At 39.0% G+C, this 18,629-nt stretch overlaps 1 protein-coding gene across 26 annotated transcripts in view; it reads left to right on the forward strand.

Annotated features, from left to right (window-relative positions):
* The window catches only part of EPB41 (erythrocyte membrane protein band 4.1), an 86,553-nt gene that overhangs the window by 9,132 nt on the left and 58,792 nt on the right, over positions 1–18,629 (forward strand). For all 26 annotated transcript variants that reach the window (XM_033157957.1, XM_033157942.1, XM_033157947.1 and 23 more), the window contains exons 2-4: positions 14,842–15,292; positions 15,957–16,187; positions 18,020–18,124. In XM_033157957.1, coding sequence (XP_033013848.1) covers positions 14,846–15,292; positions 15,957–16,187; positions 18,020–18,124 — 783 coding nt within the window. In that variant the 5' untranslated portion in view covers positions 14,842–14,845. The remainder of the gene's footprint in view (positions 1–14,841; positions 15,293–15,956; positions 16,188–18,019; positions 18,125–18,629) is intronic.

An 18,629-nucleotide genomic window follows, 5' to 3' on the forward strand; every position in this document is an offset into this window, starting at 1 on the left:
ACTGAAATTCCCGTTCCCTGCTAATATTGCCCCATGTCCCTTTCTGGGAGTGATTTCTCCTGTTGCTTATTATGCAGTAGCAAATCTCTATACAGTATTGGTAACATGCTCCTTCTGCGAGTAACTGTGCTGCTTCACCAGAAATGGGTGTGTTGCATGTACAGTGTTACGAAGGTCAAGTGTATTTTTTTACATCCTGTTTTCTTGCATCATTCTGCTACATGAAGACTGCAGTCTGCTGTAGTAAGGCTGCAAGTCTATACAAGGTTTCCTGGGAGTAGGAGCCATTGAATGAAATGGGACTTCTTTCTACATAGGCATGTATAGAAATGCACTGTAAATGTTAAAAGTATTGATAATACTAACTTTTTTTTCTATCTTGTGATTTTCTCTGGTAAAATGACAGAATTATAAAACTAAAATCAGTGTTTGGCTATACTCTGTTACTCTGTTACACTCTGTTACAATCTGATAATACAAATTTAGGAGAAAAAATTGTAGGTCTGGTGTTGAAAGAAGAAAAAGTACTGGGGAACTACTGGGCAGACAACTTATAGGGTTCACCTCAGGTAGCTGTTTGGATCCCAGCCACGATGTATTGTGAGCCAAAGCTAGGCATGTGTTTCTGAAATCAGCTTTGTTCAAATATTGCATAGGACTTGTAGCATCAAGTCTGCTTTTCTCTATTTCTTATCTAGTAAAAAGCTGATAAAAACAAGGCTGCCATCATATGTATGTTTACTTGGGAACAAACTCCATTGAACTTACTGCTGAGTAAACATAGGATCAGGTTGTGAGTCTTGCAGCTTGACCTACTAAGTTTGGTGGGATTTACACTTCAGGATTGCAGCCTTACTTAATGCAGCTTGCCGGATAGCTCCTTACTGCTATTTAAGTTCACAATGTGAAAGAGCAAGGACAGTAGACTTTGATTACTGCTTATCTTATGAACAACTGATAGGTTTGTGATGGTCATTTATGCTATAATCACCTAGTCCTAGCACATAAGAAATATACCTACTTCACTAATATTCTAATCAGGTATACAGGTAATTGTTTACTTTTAAAAAGTGGGTTTTTCATGAAAGTGCTTCTGATCCCTTAGTTCTTATGATGGTGTACCAAATAAATTTGATTTAATTTGCTTTTGAGGAAATACAGAAGGGGTGGCTTTAAGAAGGTTTTGATTACATCAGCAGAAACCAGGCATTTTCTGGCTAGCACAGAGTATGATCATAGCTAGCTTTTTGGTCCCGCGCTGCATTTTTATGCTGGATTTGTTTAAAGGGGCTTCATCACTGGTTTTAACTCTAACAATGATATCAACAGTGTTTGCAGAAAAGCGGATTTGTGTGGCTTTTTATTCCTTTATACTCTGAATGTGGATTTTTTACAAAATTGTCTTGTTGGTTCTGCTGTAAGCTACATCTACATGCTGAAGCTAATAGGTAATATGTCTGGAATTATGCCTTTAACAATCAGAATTATTTTGGATCTGGATGTAAGTTATTGGGTGCAAATTGAAGATGAATACTTGTTTGGAGGCTAATGCGTTGTTTGCTTAGAGTCCAAAGGAAGCCGTGTTGATTAGGAAGTATTGCAGAATCCATTGTGAGGCATTACCTATTACAGTGTTTTTCAACCTTTTTTGGGCAAAGGCACACTTGTTTCATGAAAAAAATCACGAGGCACACCACCATTAGAAAATGTTAAAAAAATTAACTATGTGCCTATATTGACTATATATAAAGTAATTTTCCCACGGCACACCAGGCAACATCTCGCGGCACACTAGTGTGCCGCGGAACAGTGGTTGAAAAACACTGACCTATTAGGTCCAACCAGAATGTCAGAAAATAGTAAGCTTTCAAATTCTTCATAATTCTTCATCATAACATCAAGACCATTGCTTGAAATTCCCCAGGTGCCAGGTATGTTTTGCTACTGGAGATGGTCCATTTGCAACTACATGGAGTTTTCTGGGCGCCACATAGTTTAACAACCTCTGCCTTAGTCCATTTTTAATACTATTTCCATTTCTGTTTGTTTCTGCTTCCAGCATAGTGGGACAAGTGAATTATTGTAAGAGCAAGTTACAGTCAAGCAATGCAGTTGAGATCATAGAATCATAGCATTGGAAGATACCCTGAGGGTTATCTAGTTCAACCCCATGGCAAATAGACATTCCGTTGTGGCAACGTAACATTTATTTAAGGCGCCATTTGGTGCCTAGCTTATATATCTTGGATTTCTAACAGCCTGGTGAAGAATTCTGTAGAACTCTGAGAAAGATATTTCCAAACCATGGACTTTGTTATGCCTCTCTAGCAACATACAAGATGTACAGCATTTTTTAAAAAGTGCATTGAGGGCATGAAGCAAATGACTTATTATTGTGAATTTTGTGAAGTTAAATCATATAAAAGTTTCCTGACTCTTTAACAGAAAAAAAAAACATTTTTGGGAGGCTACAAATTAGATCACACAAACAGTGAAATGGTTGGGGGTTGCTTTTTCCAGACAAAATTGCCTGTCAACTGCTTTTCCATTGCAATGGGAGAAAGATGGAATCTTTTTCTCTGCAGGTGGAAAAGCAGGTTGGGGGATTGACTCTGATCAGAAAAAAAGAATCCCCTTCAGCACTTCTCTGACCAAATCACAACCTTCTTTGGTTGCTAATCATAAAACAGAGTGAAGTAAAATAAAGTGAATTTTACACTGGTTTTGCCCTACGGAAGGTAAACAAGATCAGCTAAAATCAGTCAGTTTTGTTCTGAATTTAATTGAGAAGTGGGTTGAAGAAACCTAAGACATTTAACATGAAACAGTAGCTTAAATCTGGGAACACTGATTATTCCTAATAGTTCCATCAAAATATGGAAAATGATATCTGAACTTGGCCATATTGGATGACATTCAGTGATGTTTGCTCATTTCTGCAATGGAAATTTGCTTGCACAAGTGAAACCTTTTGTTTCTCTTTTTCCCACTCTAGTCCCTGCACCCCTCCATTCTGCTCTGGAGAATTCCCTGACTCCTGAAGTAGATTTTGGGGGTACAGGGGAGAGGAGAAGCTCTGTAGCGTGAACAGATGCATGCTTACGCTATTTTGGATCTTGCCCAGTCAGTGTTTCCATTGTATAACCCTTCCCCCCCTTTCTGCTTTGTTTTTGACATTAGCTATGTTGTGATGGTTTTGTCTCTTACTTAATGTAAAGTTTCCTGTTTGAATTAGCATCTTGGGAATCATTTAAGCTGCAATAAGGCTGCACAGTTATTTGGGAGTAAACCTTACTGGACACAGTGGGATTTGCTTCTAAGTAAACACACATACAGGCTGCCTTTGAAAATGAAAACTGAAAATTGCAGACTGATTGTCCTGTGTCTGAGAGTTCTAAAAGAAGCCTGTATTTAGCACAACAGAGAGAAGAGGGAAATCAAAAGATTGCTTTAAAACTGGCCCAGGTTTTCATAGCATATGCCCCCCTGCTGTCTTCCTAGCAACATCTGCCTTGTAGGTTCTCCTAAATGGAATCAGGGATATTAAGTATTTCCCAGTTGAGTGTTTTTAATACAAAATGAAACAGAAGCTTAATTGGGCAGCTGGTTGGGACCAGGGATACATTGGGGAAATCTTTATCAGCTGGATATCTATTGGAAAAGAATTTCTGGACAAAAGGAAGAGGGAAATCCAATATTAATGGCAAGAACAAAGAGAAAATAAGCCCATTTATATGGTGAGGTGGGGAGGATTGTGTGGTTTGACTGATGAAAGAAAGGGGACCAGACTTCAGAAGTTCAAATTGAACATGGAAATTTACAGATTAGTCTGAGTAAATTATAACCTATTCTGAATTGAGGCATTACATTGATAATGTAAATGTGAGTTGAGGACTGAATGACTTAAATCGCTGAATACATCAATTTGCACACCACAAGACAACAAAAATGGTCTTGGTTTCAGGTATTATTGTTGGTCCTTCTAATTTTCCCTGCATTAATGCCATCTATCCTATTTTGCTTGTTGGATATTCTTGTTTTTATTCTTGATATGAACTTTGGAAATTATTTTTAATTGAAATGTGGACTAATTTCCCCCTAAATTCTTCAACTGTTTCCAAAAAGTGGACCTACAAATTGTGAGCATCTGAACACAGATCTCGAAACATATCTCGAAACACAGGCAGCCCCACTGAAAACCCTGCTCCAAGTTGCTTTACAGCATGTGTCTGATATTTTAGGGACTTCAAGGAGAGACTCTCTGGCAGAATGTACTGAGTATGTAAGGGGGTAACGTGGTCCCTCAAGTAACCTGATAAGCTGTATAGGGCCTTGCATGTACATGCATTTTGAACTCTGCTTGGTAGCAGAATTACTTAATTGGAGCTGTGTCAATTGTGGTGTCAAGTCTGCTATGGAGGTAGACAAATTTGTCTTCAGAGTGGCTAGCAAGCAAATCGCAGCAGGTCTCTGAGGTGCCCTGGACACTGCCCACTGATACACATGTCAACAATTCATGGACCTGAAGAGCTCTGCTGGATGATTCATTGAGGATGTGATGGAGGTAGCAAAATATATCCTTTTTGCTGCTTTCACCATCAAATAGGAACAATTCACGGTCAGCCAGCTTCACAGCAGGACTTTTGTCACCTGTTTTCCTGCTGGTTTCATAGAATGCAGATCCCCAGTATACCATAGGGCTAAAAACATTTTTTTTCTGAATTGGAGAGGGTGCTTCAGAGCAATTGTATTGGTTGTACTCAGCATCTTGTCATTCCACAGCAAGACCAGGGTTTGGCAGGATCACAGAGTGCTATCATAAGTACTTTTTCCATTATAGATATGCTTAACTACTCAGTTGAAAGGGTTGTTAGATAATAATGGCAGTGTTTAACAGCTAATAGCTTCTTAGGGTGATTAAAGTCACCATATACATCAGAAACAAGAGAATATGATTTTGACTGCTTTAAGTGTTTTATCCAATATAATATAACACAGAACATAAACATACATAAACACTTATTGCCGGCTGTTTTTAAAAATCACACAATGAAATATTTGTTCCTTGTTGCATGTTGAGCTAACTGGCTGGAGGAAAGAATTTAAATATCATAGGTAGATAATAGCAACCTATTCTCTTGTGCGGAGGTGGGGAACCTGTGAGTCTGTAAAAGTTGCTGAACTTGCAACTCCCATCAGTCTCAGCCAGCCATCTGTGGCCAGTGGTCACAGATGATGGGAGTTGTAGTTCAGCGACATTTGGATGGCCACAGGTTCCTGTTCCTTTAATAGGTGGAGTGTTGAGCAGATTGGGGAAGCCCAAGTTCATAGCCCTACTCAGCCATGAAGCTCACCTTTAGCCATCACTCTCTCTCAGCCTAACCTACCCCATGGTGTTGTGGGGATAAAACATAGGGCCAGAATAATGTACATTTTCTTAAGCTTCTTGTAGGAAAAGAAGGATATACATGTAAAAAAGACAGTGCCCCTCACTTATTTTACACATATGTATACATTATGTGCGTAACTGTTGCATAGTCTTCTGCCTATCCCTATTCCAAAGGAAATAGCTTTCATGCTGGTGTGCAGCTGTGCTGACAGTGATCTATTTGTGACACACTAGGTCACAAATTTGATATACTTCTTTAAGGTATACAGGAAAACCAGAGACTCCTCCCAATAGTATTGCATCTCCATGGGCTGGTTGCAGAGTTAGCGTTCGAAACTCCCATAGTTCTAGGCTCATTTGCGACAGGGAATTTCATTAGCATGAGCAGTTTCTGAGCTCTGGGCACAGTACTGGGCCTAAGATTTCAGATTAAAACTGCAGAGTGGAAGGAAAGGAGGACCTTTTTCTGCTTCCCCACTTCAAGCCACTCTCTGAAGACTAGAGAAGATATTAAGGGGGTGGGCAGGGGAAGTACTAGACCATGTGAAAAATGAACATAATATTATTTAGGTGCAGTTCATTCATTTTCACCTTTGTACAGCATTGTTATAAAAAAGCGTGCACAGACATTCCGTTCTTGTGCCCATAACCTAGTTTTAAGGTGTCATTTAGCTCCTAGCTTTTGTATCTCAGTTTCTAATACTGTGCAGAGTCTACCATAATTGGGGAACAAAAGAAGTGTTCAGTATATGTACTACCATAAGCATCATGGGTTATTCTTGGTAGCTGAAAGATTGGAATGGAGACACAATATGTTTCCCACCAACATGAAATGGATGTGTATTATGTGTTTCCTGAGAAGAATCTTTATTTACAGTGTAATCTGTATATCTTTCTTTTCCTATGTCTTGAGTCCATTTTCTTTTATATTTTAATAATATAACGCATAACAATGATCCGTCAGTAAATATCAGACACAAATATTTTTGCTTTTTTGGTTTTTGCTGCAGCAACCATCCATATCAGTTTGTATTGTATAGGTAAGTTATGTTCGCTGATAATTTTAACTAAATTTTAACTAAAATTAAATTTTACATACTGCAGATTGGTTGATTGTAAATTGAAATGTGCTCTGAACAGCCAAATGTGCACTTTTTGAAGACATTTTCAGAGAGGTGGCTTAAAAAAACCCAACAGCAACACACTTATGAATTATCCTGTACCAAAAAGACTGTCCATCAATTTTGTCAATGGTTTCACTGTATCTGAGAATGTGTGTGTGCCCCCCCTTTCTATCATACTGTCAATGCTAGCAAAAATACTAGCAAATATTCATTTATTTTTAACAGATTTATATTCTCTTCAAAATGATATTTTTTCCAGATGCACACAATAAAAAGAAAATAACATTATATTATTTATTTTACTAAATGTAAAGTCCTGAAAGTCTAAGGTTGGAAAAAGAAACAATCTAAAACAAGATTAAACAATAAAATTAGAAGAGCTTACAACAAAATACTGACTTCAGTTACAAATAAAACCAGAAGCAGGAAATAAATAATACACCTTGTCTGTCTCCAAAAGCCTGGGAGCAGCTTTAAATCAGTTTAATTGTAGAATAAAATTCGAAACACCAGCCAAACAAAACTCCTTCCATAAGCATTAGTAGGTGGAGTTTGTCTTTTTATAAAACACATACAAGTTGTGCTTTAGATATTTTAGGACTTTTCTCCCCTTTCAAACAATATACCATATGGCAGACTTTTATTTAAAGTGTATACAGTTGTACCTTGGAAGTTGAACGGAATCCATTCTGGAAGTCGGTTCGACTTCTAAAATGTTCAGAAACCAAAGTGCGGCTTCTGATTGGCTGCAGGAAGCTCCTGCAGCCAATTGGAAGCCGCGGAAGCACCGTTAGGTGTTCAGCTTCCAAAAAGAGTTCGCAAACCGGAACAGTCACTTCTAGGTTTGCGGCGTTCATAAGCCAAAATGTTCGAAAACTAAGCTGTTCAAAAACCAAGACTGTATGTGTAAATGAGTGTGTATATGAATGTGAAATTTCATCAGAAGGCACTTGGAGTAGTGACATTGTTGACCTCAGTTGATGTTTCATATTGGCTAATTAGTTGACAAAATGGCTTAAATTTTATTATTGCTACATGTGACAGTCTGAGTTGGATATGCCTTTTAAATGTACTGTTATACCGTACTTCAAATGTAAAAAATTATTCCTCACAGATTGATATGGAAACTATTTTTTTTTACTAATGAAAAGCATTCTACAATTCTATGATTCCTAGATCCAAGCTAAATCCACAGATTTAACAAATAACCCCAGTCTCTGATTAATAATAATAATAATAATAATAATAATAATAATAATAATGTATTAATGCAAGGATGTAGCTCAAGAATGTACCACTTTGGAAAAGACCTGGATATACTCAGAGTATGAACATTTAAAAGAAATTAGGAGATTCTTCCTGATATTCTCTCCTTTGTCTCATATGCAAAATGAAGTCAAAGCAATAAGTAACTCATCCTCTTCCTAGGTCTAACCCTGGAACTGGGAGGAGGGTAGAAAATAAATCCTTCCCCAATAGCTCAGAGCTGGTACAGGCAGGCAGAGAAGCTTGAGTTGCCTCTGAACCCAACTGGTGCCCTGAGCTTGGAGTGCCCCTCAGTTGTTGATGCAAGCTTTCACCTCCCTCCTTTAGCTCTGAGCTACTTTGCTTCTGTGCCTGATAGGTTATCCAAGCTCAGAGTACAGCTTGCTTCTATAGCTCTGGCTTCAGACTCTTGGCCTCTTGAGGCTGGCAAGAGGAGCAGGTGAGATTATCAAGCCCTACCACTCATCCTCCAGTGACATTATGAGGTGCTAGATTACAAATGAGGAACTGAAACGGAAAGTAGCTTTCCAGTAAGTTCATGGCTGGACAGACAATTGAACGTTGGTATGAATCTAAATCTTGTTTAAAGCTGCTGCTTCATGATGTTCTAGAGAGAAGGCTTAGTTAAGTATGTGAAATATGTGACTTCACTGTTTGAAATCAGTGAGACCTAAAAGTGCTGAAGTTGGCTTGATTGTGCCTCACAGTTATCAACAGATAAACAATTTATATCACATATGTTTTTTAAAATTATTTTCAGCCACAAACAAGCTGAAAGCATTTAATTTTTCCACAGTTTTTAAACAATGGTGCTCATAAACAGTCCCTTACCTGATAGCCTCTGCTGAATAACAAATGGTTCCATGTGAAAATGCAATGAGTCTTTTTGCTTTTTCCATTTTACTACTACATCCCATTCAGGATGTTATGTTATGCTACATTATGATATATTTGTATACTGATTTATGACTCAAAGGCTCTAAAAGTGGTGAACAGAATAATAATATAAGAAAGGAGTATGGTAAATCAAACCAAACAATGTAAAGCAAAATGACCAAGAACCCGTCTTAGAGATTTGGTTCTGAACTGCATTCATTCTCTCACTACAGAAGCAACTGTCCAGCATTCTGCCTTTCACTTAGAAAGCAGATTACCGGTAACTCCTCCCCCGTCTACTATGATCTTTGTGTCAAGTTATTCACATTTTCTGCGTGCTTAGTGCTACTTTCCCTAAGATACCCTATCATTCATTTTTCTGCCCCCACTGTACCCCATTGGTTGCTGTTGAATTGCAGAACTAGACAGAACTCGGTTGACTTTGAGGTTGGATTTTTGTATGTGTGTGACATTTATAGTGGTGATAATGTTTTGGAGCCAGATTATAGGGTTGGATACAAAAAGCCATGAACGGAAGGAATATAGCCGCTGGCCTGTTTTGCAAATGCTTAAGAATTTGTGTACTATAATAGGTTCTGTAACAGATCTCATGTTTCTGCTTGTGCAGAAAATTGCACAAACAGAATTGATTTAGTTTACCTTTTCTCACACAAGGCACTAGTGTTAGCTATAAAACTTTTCCATAAGCAGAAGAGCTTTCTATGAGTAGAAGGGCATGTTTGGCTCCATCTCGTTGTTTATTTAGAAAATGTGCCCTGTTAATTATTTTAAAAATAATTATGTTTTTAAAATTAAAAGATGCTTTGTTTTACATCCTGATCATGCTTAGGGAGTCTAAAAACAGAATGAGAACACAATGAAGGAGCAAAGGAGATAAGAGGAAAAGGAACTGCTTGTATGTGCCCATCTCTGCATCCTCTTGTTTTTCCTGCTAAGCTTATTTGGCTGATGCTACTAGGGCTTCCCTGTAAAAAGTATTGTTATTCCCAGGAAGACTTAGAGACATTCATTTATCTAAGCAAACCCTAGCTATGAATTGTATATCCTGTGAATACAACAGGCCAGTATAAACAGTCAGTCCTGCAACAATCTTTGTTGTCTCAAGTTTACTTTTTAAAACTGGAAATGTTTTTTTTAAGGGCGTGTCTTGCTTACTTTGTAGAAATAGCAATTAGGGATGCAGTTGCACATAAACTAATACCTCATTCCCCACTTCAAAGCCCTGAGTGGGAGATTGGAAAGATTTCTAAAGCATGATGTTTTCGTTTGTATTTTCCCCAGTTGATTGGATAGAATTTGGTAACAAAGCAGGTTGTTTTGGCAATCAGCCCAAAGTATAGTTCTGTTTCTCTCTGTCCTCACATTGCTGAATGGTAGGACCAGTCCAAGACATTTTGCTTTCAGAGGCAAAGGACAAGATAGTCCCCCTACCACTCTAAGTTCAGATAGAATAGAATAGCAGCTGAATCTTATTTCAATATTGGCAGCAGTGTAGTATTGTGTATGACACCTTTGGGCAGCAGACTAGCATAGTGATATGTGACAGGCCACACAGCCTACAAACATCCTCCAGCCGAAGGAAACCAGGAGGCTCAGGAGGAACAGCCTTGTGTCTGCCAATGCTGCCCCTCACCCCCAGCATCTGCTACCTGTTTCCCCTCATTCTTTCTAATGATAGGGCTATTTCACTTCATTTAAAATATTTCTACGCTGCTTGTCGCCTCCTAACGTGGTATACAGTGGTACCCCGGGTTACGTACTTAATCCGTTCTGGGTTAACGTACGTAACCCAAAAAGGACATAACCCAAACAATTCGTTCTGTGCATGTACAGACTGAAAAACCCCGAAAAACCTGGAAAAACCCGTGAAAAATGCTTTGCGCATGCGCAAATCGCGCACACGTCCGGCTGTGCTTCTGAGTTAGCGGAGTTCATAACCTGAAAAAGTACTCAACCCGGAGCATACGTAACCCGAGGTACGACTGTACAAATAAAATAGACACTCAAGCAAGCAGGCTCTGCCTCTTACATTGCTTGGTCATCAGAGCATGAGACTTTTAATCTAGGGGTCATGGATTTAAGTCTCACGTTGGGTAAAAGTGTCCTGCATTGCAGGGGGTTGGACTAGATTACCCTTGGGGGACCTTTCCAACTCTACAATTTCATGATTTTATTAAATCCATAAAATAAGCATGAAAACCTATCACAACATTTAAAGTATCAATTTAGCATCCTAAAAATATACAAACCAGCAAGACAACAAATTGGCCATCTAGCTTATCCAACATATGACAAGTAAAATAAGTCTTAACAGCTTCAATAAAAAAGTGAGGTTTAAAGGCCTGTTTAAAACTAGCAAGAGAAGGAGTTTCCCTGATCACAGTTATGATGGAGTTCCATCACAAAAGCTAAATAGCAGGGAGCCCAGTATGATGATGGTATGTTTATTTGCAGGATTCTCCAGGCTGAACTACAACTGATATCATCCCTGGCCATTGGCTGATGGGAATTGTAGCTCAAAATATCAGAAGGGCAGCAGATTGCGGGAAAATGTTTGTCCATATACTTTCATCAGCCTGTGTTAGTTCTCATTGCACTATCTGGTGTGATTATAAATAAGAAACAGCCTTATTTATTTTTCCAAGCACTTTTTCTTCAGAGGTGTATGGTCAGGAGACTTTAAATTTATACCATTTGAAAAGGAATATTGGCTACCAGAGTAGTCAGGGATGGCTGGATAATTTTTACTGGTGTAAAGAATTGACACTGAACTTGCACTTGAGTTGAAAAGCTCTTTTATTATATGGTGAAATACTGCAAATGGTGATTTTCCAGTTTCAGAAAACTGGCATTATATTTCTTTAAAATTTTATACCCTGCTTTTCACCATAAAGGTCTCAAAGTAGTTTACAGCAATAAAATGTAAAATATAAATTCAACCTACAAAATGTAAAACCTCAAGAATATTGAATCTCAAAAAGAAGAACAGAAAAACATCTGAGAAGCAGAACTAGAGCTGTGGGTTCACGTTCTCCATCTAACAGAGAAAGCCAGGGTACCAGGTGTCTGAAACTCAGTAGGAATGGTGCCTGTTTATAACTCCCTGTGGTATGGAGTTCCATGAAGTTGTCTCTAGAACACTGAAGACACGACTCTTCATTGACATAAGTTGTGATTTTGGCCCAAAGGGGAGTCACTAATAGTGCTCCCCTCAATGATATCAAGTGATGAGTTTGGATTGTACAGGGTAAAGGGTATCATGTACTGCAGGTGGGTCCAACTCCCAAAAGACTGTGATCTACTCACAGTATAATAGAAATAGAAATACTTTATTGTCACTGTACCACTTGTTTACAGTGAGATTAAACGAGCCTCCCCCCCACCCACAGTCTCTTAGTCCGTACGACCACCAACCCCGAACGTCAGCTGCAATGTTGCTGTCTTCCATTCAGCAGCCTCACGGCCCACGGGTAAAAACTGTTCTTTAACCTGTTGGTGCGGCTTATCATGCTTCTGTATCTCCTGCCCGATATAGACCAGCTGTGATCTACCCATTATCACTGCCAAGAGCTGTTGAGCTTTTTGGGGGGGGGGGCTGAGTTGTTGAGCATTTTTTGGGAGAGATCTAAGATACCCCCACGATCAACCGGGCAACCGCAATCAACATTTTCAACATGCCTGGTGTACTGAAATTACATTTCTCTATTTAATTTAGGAGGAAATGTCCCATCTTAGATGTGTTTCTTACATAGAAATTGAATGAAAACATTTAAATTTAAACTATAATGCATGCTGGCTTTATGCTGCCTTGCCCTTGTTTCGTTATCAGTAACTTACAGTACAGTGCTCTAGTTCAGTGTTTTTCAACCTTTTTTGGGCAAAGGCACACTTGTTTCATGAAAAAAATCTCGAGGCACACCACCATTAGAAAATGTTAAAAAATTTAACTCTGTGCCTATATTGACTATATATAAAGTAATTTTTCAATTTTTCCCACGGCACACCAGGCAACATCTCGCGGCACACTAGTGTGCCACGGAACAGTGGTTGAAAAACACTGCTCTAGTTGTCTACTCAGAAGCAAGTCCTGCTCAGTCCAATGGGGCCCGTGTTGTGAAGATTACTAAGATAATGTGGGGGAAGTCCTGGGAATCTAACATGCACTATATAAATGATAAGTGTTTATAATCCACATGTGACTCTTATCTTTCTCAGCAGCCATGGTAAACTTTGTGTCACTGATTACATGAACTAACTGCCCTTTAACAGAAAACATTCACTTCAGAGATGCACTCTTCCCCTGCTCTCTTGAAATGCAAGGATAGCCTTGCACAATCAGAATTGCAGATTTCAGCTGTTTAGTGTGTCTGGATAAAGTCAAATTGCTCAAAGGCATAGATGATTTTGCAACGAAAGTGTGCTTTTCACTTACTGTAACCTCTAGAAATGTTATTGCATGAAATTCTATAGAGCATGACACTAGCTTTTGAATTAATATACTGTTGAATTTGGAGGTCTGGGTTCAAATCTATGAAATTCACTGGATTTCCTTAGGATAGGGTTGAAATCTATGTAAACAAAATAACAGGAGCTGACAAGACTTTTCTATTATGTGTTATGGTTTCAGAAACTAGGAAAACTTCTAAATCAGAGTGCATGCAGAAAGAGGCCTGAGGAAATAATGTGCAAGCAAACATTTTGCTCTTGATCTGCTAAAGCATAGTTTACTGGATCAGTGTTATGTGTGAACCAGGTTATGTCTGAGTCAGCCTACAGTTAAAAATTAGGGGTGGCCACTTTTCAAACAGGTCACCAAAATTTGCACAAAGCGTGTTCTCTTTCCTGGAGAGCACGTGTTGCGGTGGGGGCCAGAAAGACACCCCTCTGTTGTTGGGCGGGTTAGGATAGATGGTCTCTTGTAATTGGGTCCAGGGTGTAGCTGGGGAGATTTGAATGTAGCAATTTATTGATTGACAGGCCAGGGTCTATATATTGTTTACATCCAGGGAACAAATTACTCTGATCAGTCACAATGCATTTGTACAGATTGGCAACATTTTCAGGCCCAGAAACTAATTTATTTATTATTTCTATTTGTTTGTTTCATAAAATTTATGTACCACTTGTTTCAAAACACCACAAAGCAGTTTACAAAGGACCATTTACACAACCTGTAACTAGGCACATACTGTGTCCTGTTCTATTTGCTGCAATAGAATTCTGGTTTTAAGCCTATTTTGGGTTGTGTGTGTGTGTGTGTGTGATGACTCTGTTGTTGCCAGGAAAGTCTTCCGCAGGCACATGTGCACCTGCATCATGCTGATGCCCCCTGCATTTTGGATAAAAGTATAAAGAGGTTCAAAAACTCTTGTCTACCAATATTTGAATTTAAATAGGGTTGTAATGTGCCATCAATTACTTGTGGGGAATGTTTGCAGTGAAATAGTGATGAACAGGTGATTGACAGGCCTACTCACCTGTCAGATTTGTCCTTCAGGATGGGGACAGTTAAGGGTCTGGCCTACTGGACCAGAAAGGTTATTCACTTCTGTGTGGAACTGCATTTGTTCTGTCTTAGGAGAGGGTACATAGAGGGTATGCAGCATAGTTGAAAGTGTGTTTGAGGTAGTGTGAATACTCGTTTGTGCTCTCTGAGAGCTCTGAGTCCCTGAGCATTTGGCAGGAACAGTTCCACAACAACAAATACCTGCTGTGCAGTAGGCTAATTCTGATTACCGGCATTCTAATATTGATTTCTAAGATGACAACATTTTATTTATTTATTTATTTCACACAGCTTATGTGCTGTTGATTGTAATTTAGCATCCAGTTTGGCATATTTGGTCATCTGCCTTTGTGCTCCTTCTGTGATCATAATTGCGAATGATAATTCTAGACATTCTTGAAGTAACAAAACTAGCTAGATGTTTATACAGTATAGCATAACAATATGCACTTGCATGCAAGGCTATACTTGTATGTGAAAATAGTTTCTAACAACAAGAATCGCTGCTCCCATTAATAATTGCAGCTCCCATAAGCAGACACCAGGAGCACCCTATAAATTGTCCTTGTTACCTTTGGAGCTTTGTGATCAGTTTGTGGTGGTTTTGTGATCACATTAGCATTTGTTCACTTAAGTTTCTTATACATTTCTGTCAACAGAAACATGACAACTGAAAAGAGTTTAGTGGCAGAGGCTGAGACTCCCAAGCAGCAGCCGCCAAAAGAGGAGGAGGTAGCTGCTGAAACAGGAACACAGGAAGCTTTCTTGGAGAAAGCACCTGAGGGGGATAATCAGTCAAAGAAGAAGCTAAAAGCATCCAATGGTGACACGCCTACACGAGAGGACCAGAGCAAGAACAAAGAGCGCACTTCTGAAAGTCGGGGCCTGTCACGCCTGTTTTCATCATTCCTCAAGAGGCCCAAATCTCAGGTCTCTGAGGAAGAAGGTAACGAGGCAGAAACAAAGGAACTTGGTGAAGGAGGCCAGGAAGATACAGACCTCGATCTCAATGAGGAGATTCTGCTGAAAGCCCCAATAGCAGCTCCTGAACCTGAGCTCAGGACTGACCCATCTTTAGATCTTCACTCATTGAGCAGTGCAGAAACACAGGTAAATATGACACAAACTAGTTTTCTGTCTGCCTAACTTGATTAATAGACATTCAAGAACATGCTGACGTGTGCAGCCTGCTCATACACTCGTGACTTTAATACTGTAAGTAAATATGACTAGAACTGCAGCCTCAGAGTTGTATCCAGGTAAGTTCTACTTGAAGTAAACCCATTGAAATTAATGAACCCAAGTTAGTTATGTTTGTTAATTTCAGTGGGTCTACTCTAAACATGGCTAAGGTTAGATACAACCTTTAGTATGTAATTGGTAAGAGGTTTAATCTATTGCAAATTGTAATACTTTCCAAAAGATTAAGGTAAGCACTTCAGCAGGCTCTAGTTTATATAATTATTTATTTTGTAAGATTTATATACCACTTAATCAAAAATCTCAAAGTGGCTTAATAAAAGAAAATTTATACAACATTACCTATATAACCTATATTGTTAGAGAAAACTGGCTTATGTACCTAGCTTGCCTCCCACTAAAACAGAAAGACTAAAGTACTATTAATCTAAAATGGAAGCAGAACCTTCTGAGCTTCTCCTTGTGGCTATGCCCTATTTTTTCTCTCTGGGTTGTAGACATTTATGTTCTACTCAGAATAGACCCACTTTTTTGTTTTGGTTCAAAAGTGCTAACTTTTATCCATTAATTTCAGCCTGCTCAGGAAGATAGGAGAGAAGATCAAGATCAAGATCCAGAAAATAGAGATCTTGAAATTAAGGAAGAAGGAGAACAGGGGGAGCAGGTGGACGAAAAAAAGGAGAATACCAAGGTGAAAGCAGACAAAGACTTAAAAGCTTCTCAGAAAACAGCCAGAAGGCCCAGAAACAACATGCACTGCAAGATTATTTTGCTGGATGACACAATTTTTGAGTGTTCCCTGGATGTAAGCATATCTTTATCTATTTTTTATTATTAAAAATAAAAATTATTTTTAACACTATCAGAATTTATTAATATAGTTTAAAGAATACAATTTGCGGTTTTAAGATAAATTGCTTTAGTAATGTCTAGAAGACAATAATAGTAGCAGTATTTTGTTTGGACTTTTGGCCCACTTGATTTGAGGACATTATCAGGACTACTGCTACTACTACTACTATTAACAGTAATAGAATTTTACAGAGTGAAATTGAAAGGGTTCAAGTGTCAAGATGCATCACAGTCTCTCCTTTTCCATAAGATGATCTCAGGTTCCCTAGTTAAATCTCAGGGCAGATACGTATCTTGGCTGGGTTTTCATGACCGCTTGAGCAAGACAGTTACCTTAAATAATCCTGTATAATTAGGTCAGTTCATCCATGTACAACACTAATGATACTATTACTATTGCATAAGATTAGCTTCTGCCTGCTAATACAGCAGTGGCTTTACGTGTGTGTGGTGTTTATAAACTTTAGATCTACATCCTGTGTGCAGAGCGTAGAAGGGAGTTTAGCTTCTTGCAATGATGTAGAAGCTACTGGATATGCTGCTGCATGTGGTAAGGAGCCATAGTTCAGCAGTAGAACACATGCTAACCTTGCATAAGGCCCCATGTTCACTCTCCAGTGTCTTTGAGAAAATGAACCCAGTTTCAAATCCCAGAGAACTGTTCCTAACCAAAATAGACAATGTTCTGATAGTATAAAGCAGCTATTTAGAGTATTTTTTAATGGGGTCTGTTTGCTGCGGAGCATAGAAATTCAAGCTTTGGCAAACAAAGAATGTTGCTTTGCTAATTTATGTGTTTGGGGCTCCAGGGGACATTATTGGTTTGGCTCTTAGCCAAACACACATGTACAAACTTCTAGAGAACTGCTGGTTAGATTAAACAGGCTGTTTATTCACCTGCCTGTTATCTGGTTAAGTTGAACTACTCCCTCACCACAAATCTGCATCTTACTTTCCACTGGAGAGCCAGTGTGGTGTAGTGGTTAAGAGCGGTAGACTCGTTATCTGGGGAACCGGGTTCGCGTCTCCACTCCTCCACATGCAGCTGCTGGGTGACCTTGGGCTAGTCACACTTCTCTGAAGTCTCTCAGCCCCACTCACCTCACAGAGTGTTTGTTGTGGGGGGAGGAAGGGAAAGGAGAATGTTAGCCGCTTTGAGACTCCTTCGGGTAGTGAAAAGCGGGATATCAAATCCAAACTCTTCTTCTTCTTCTTCACCATATCAAATAAATATGAACAGGAGTTTGGGGACCTTCTACTTTCTAAGAGAAGAGCTGACTAGTCAAACAGAACAGATGTTACGAGGGGACCATTAGGTTCTCAATTCTGTTTTGCTTTTATAAGGCAAGTAAGTATGTGTACACTTGCAGGAGATACTCATTAGTGCTTCATTCCCTTCCCACCAACCATTCAAAACCAGAAGCAAGACTAATTAGGGAGGAAAGGCTTCCTTTACTCCTGCATTTGCATCACCACAGTAACCACGGTTTGGGGAACCTGCATTTGCTAAAGTAATGTTCCTAAAATGGAATAAATTTCCTAGATATTTTCCTGAGTGGCATGAGGTCTCTTTTCTGCCAAAAATATCATTTTTCTCTTTGCATCCAAGTGAGCCATCTTAATGAAACAATCTAAAAGTGATCAGTGTTCATTTTAAGGGTTAATGATGTTCAAGTCAATGCCTATGGAAGGTAGACATACTGTATACAATGACCCTGTGGGTGTGAACATTAGAATGCACAAAGCAGAAGTGCCCACATATGACAGATTTGTGTTCATGTGCAGAAACATGCCAAAGGGCAGGATCTTCTTAAGAAAGTATGTGATCACCTCAATCTTTTGGAAGAAGACTACTTTGGACTGGCCATCTGGGATACCCCGAGCTCCAAGGTAAGTAGAATGCAAAAACAGAGAGTTGACCTGCTTAGGATTGTATGTTAAAGCATTTAATTAAAGAAGGAATTGTATTGGGAAAACAGAAATAAAACTTTGAAATGCATATTGAAAATACAGGTAATACCCACTTTTCTTGTCTGACTTCATACTGATGGAAGTTTGCACAAGCTAGCTTTAACACTGAAAGGTGCTAACATATACAGAAACCACATAATGCTCCACACATAAAGGATTTTCTTGACAATCAGTACCGTGGACAGCATCTCTCTCCAACTGTTTTGGAAATGCCTCTGCAGGGCAAAGCTGCATTTGAAGTGGGAGGAGAGACATCTTTTGTGGAGGCATTCTACACAGTTCATTCTTATCCAGTTAACCCTGTGCTGTAGAATTTAATGTCACTTGGAGATTTTGATCCAATCAATGCAGAAAGATGGCATTAAAACTGGATGCCCCATTGTGTTGCAAATGGAGTAGGAAATATTATGGTTAAGACATAGAT

Source organism: Lacerta agilis, chromosome 8 (genome assembly GCF_009819535.1).
Source record: "Lacerta agilis isolate rLacAgi1 chromosome 8, rLacAgi1.pri, whole genome shotgun sequence".
Classification (NCBI taxonomy): domain Eukaryota; kingdom Metazoa; phylum Chordata; class Lepidosauria; order Squamata; family Lacertidae; genus Lacerta; species Lacerta agilis.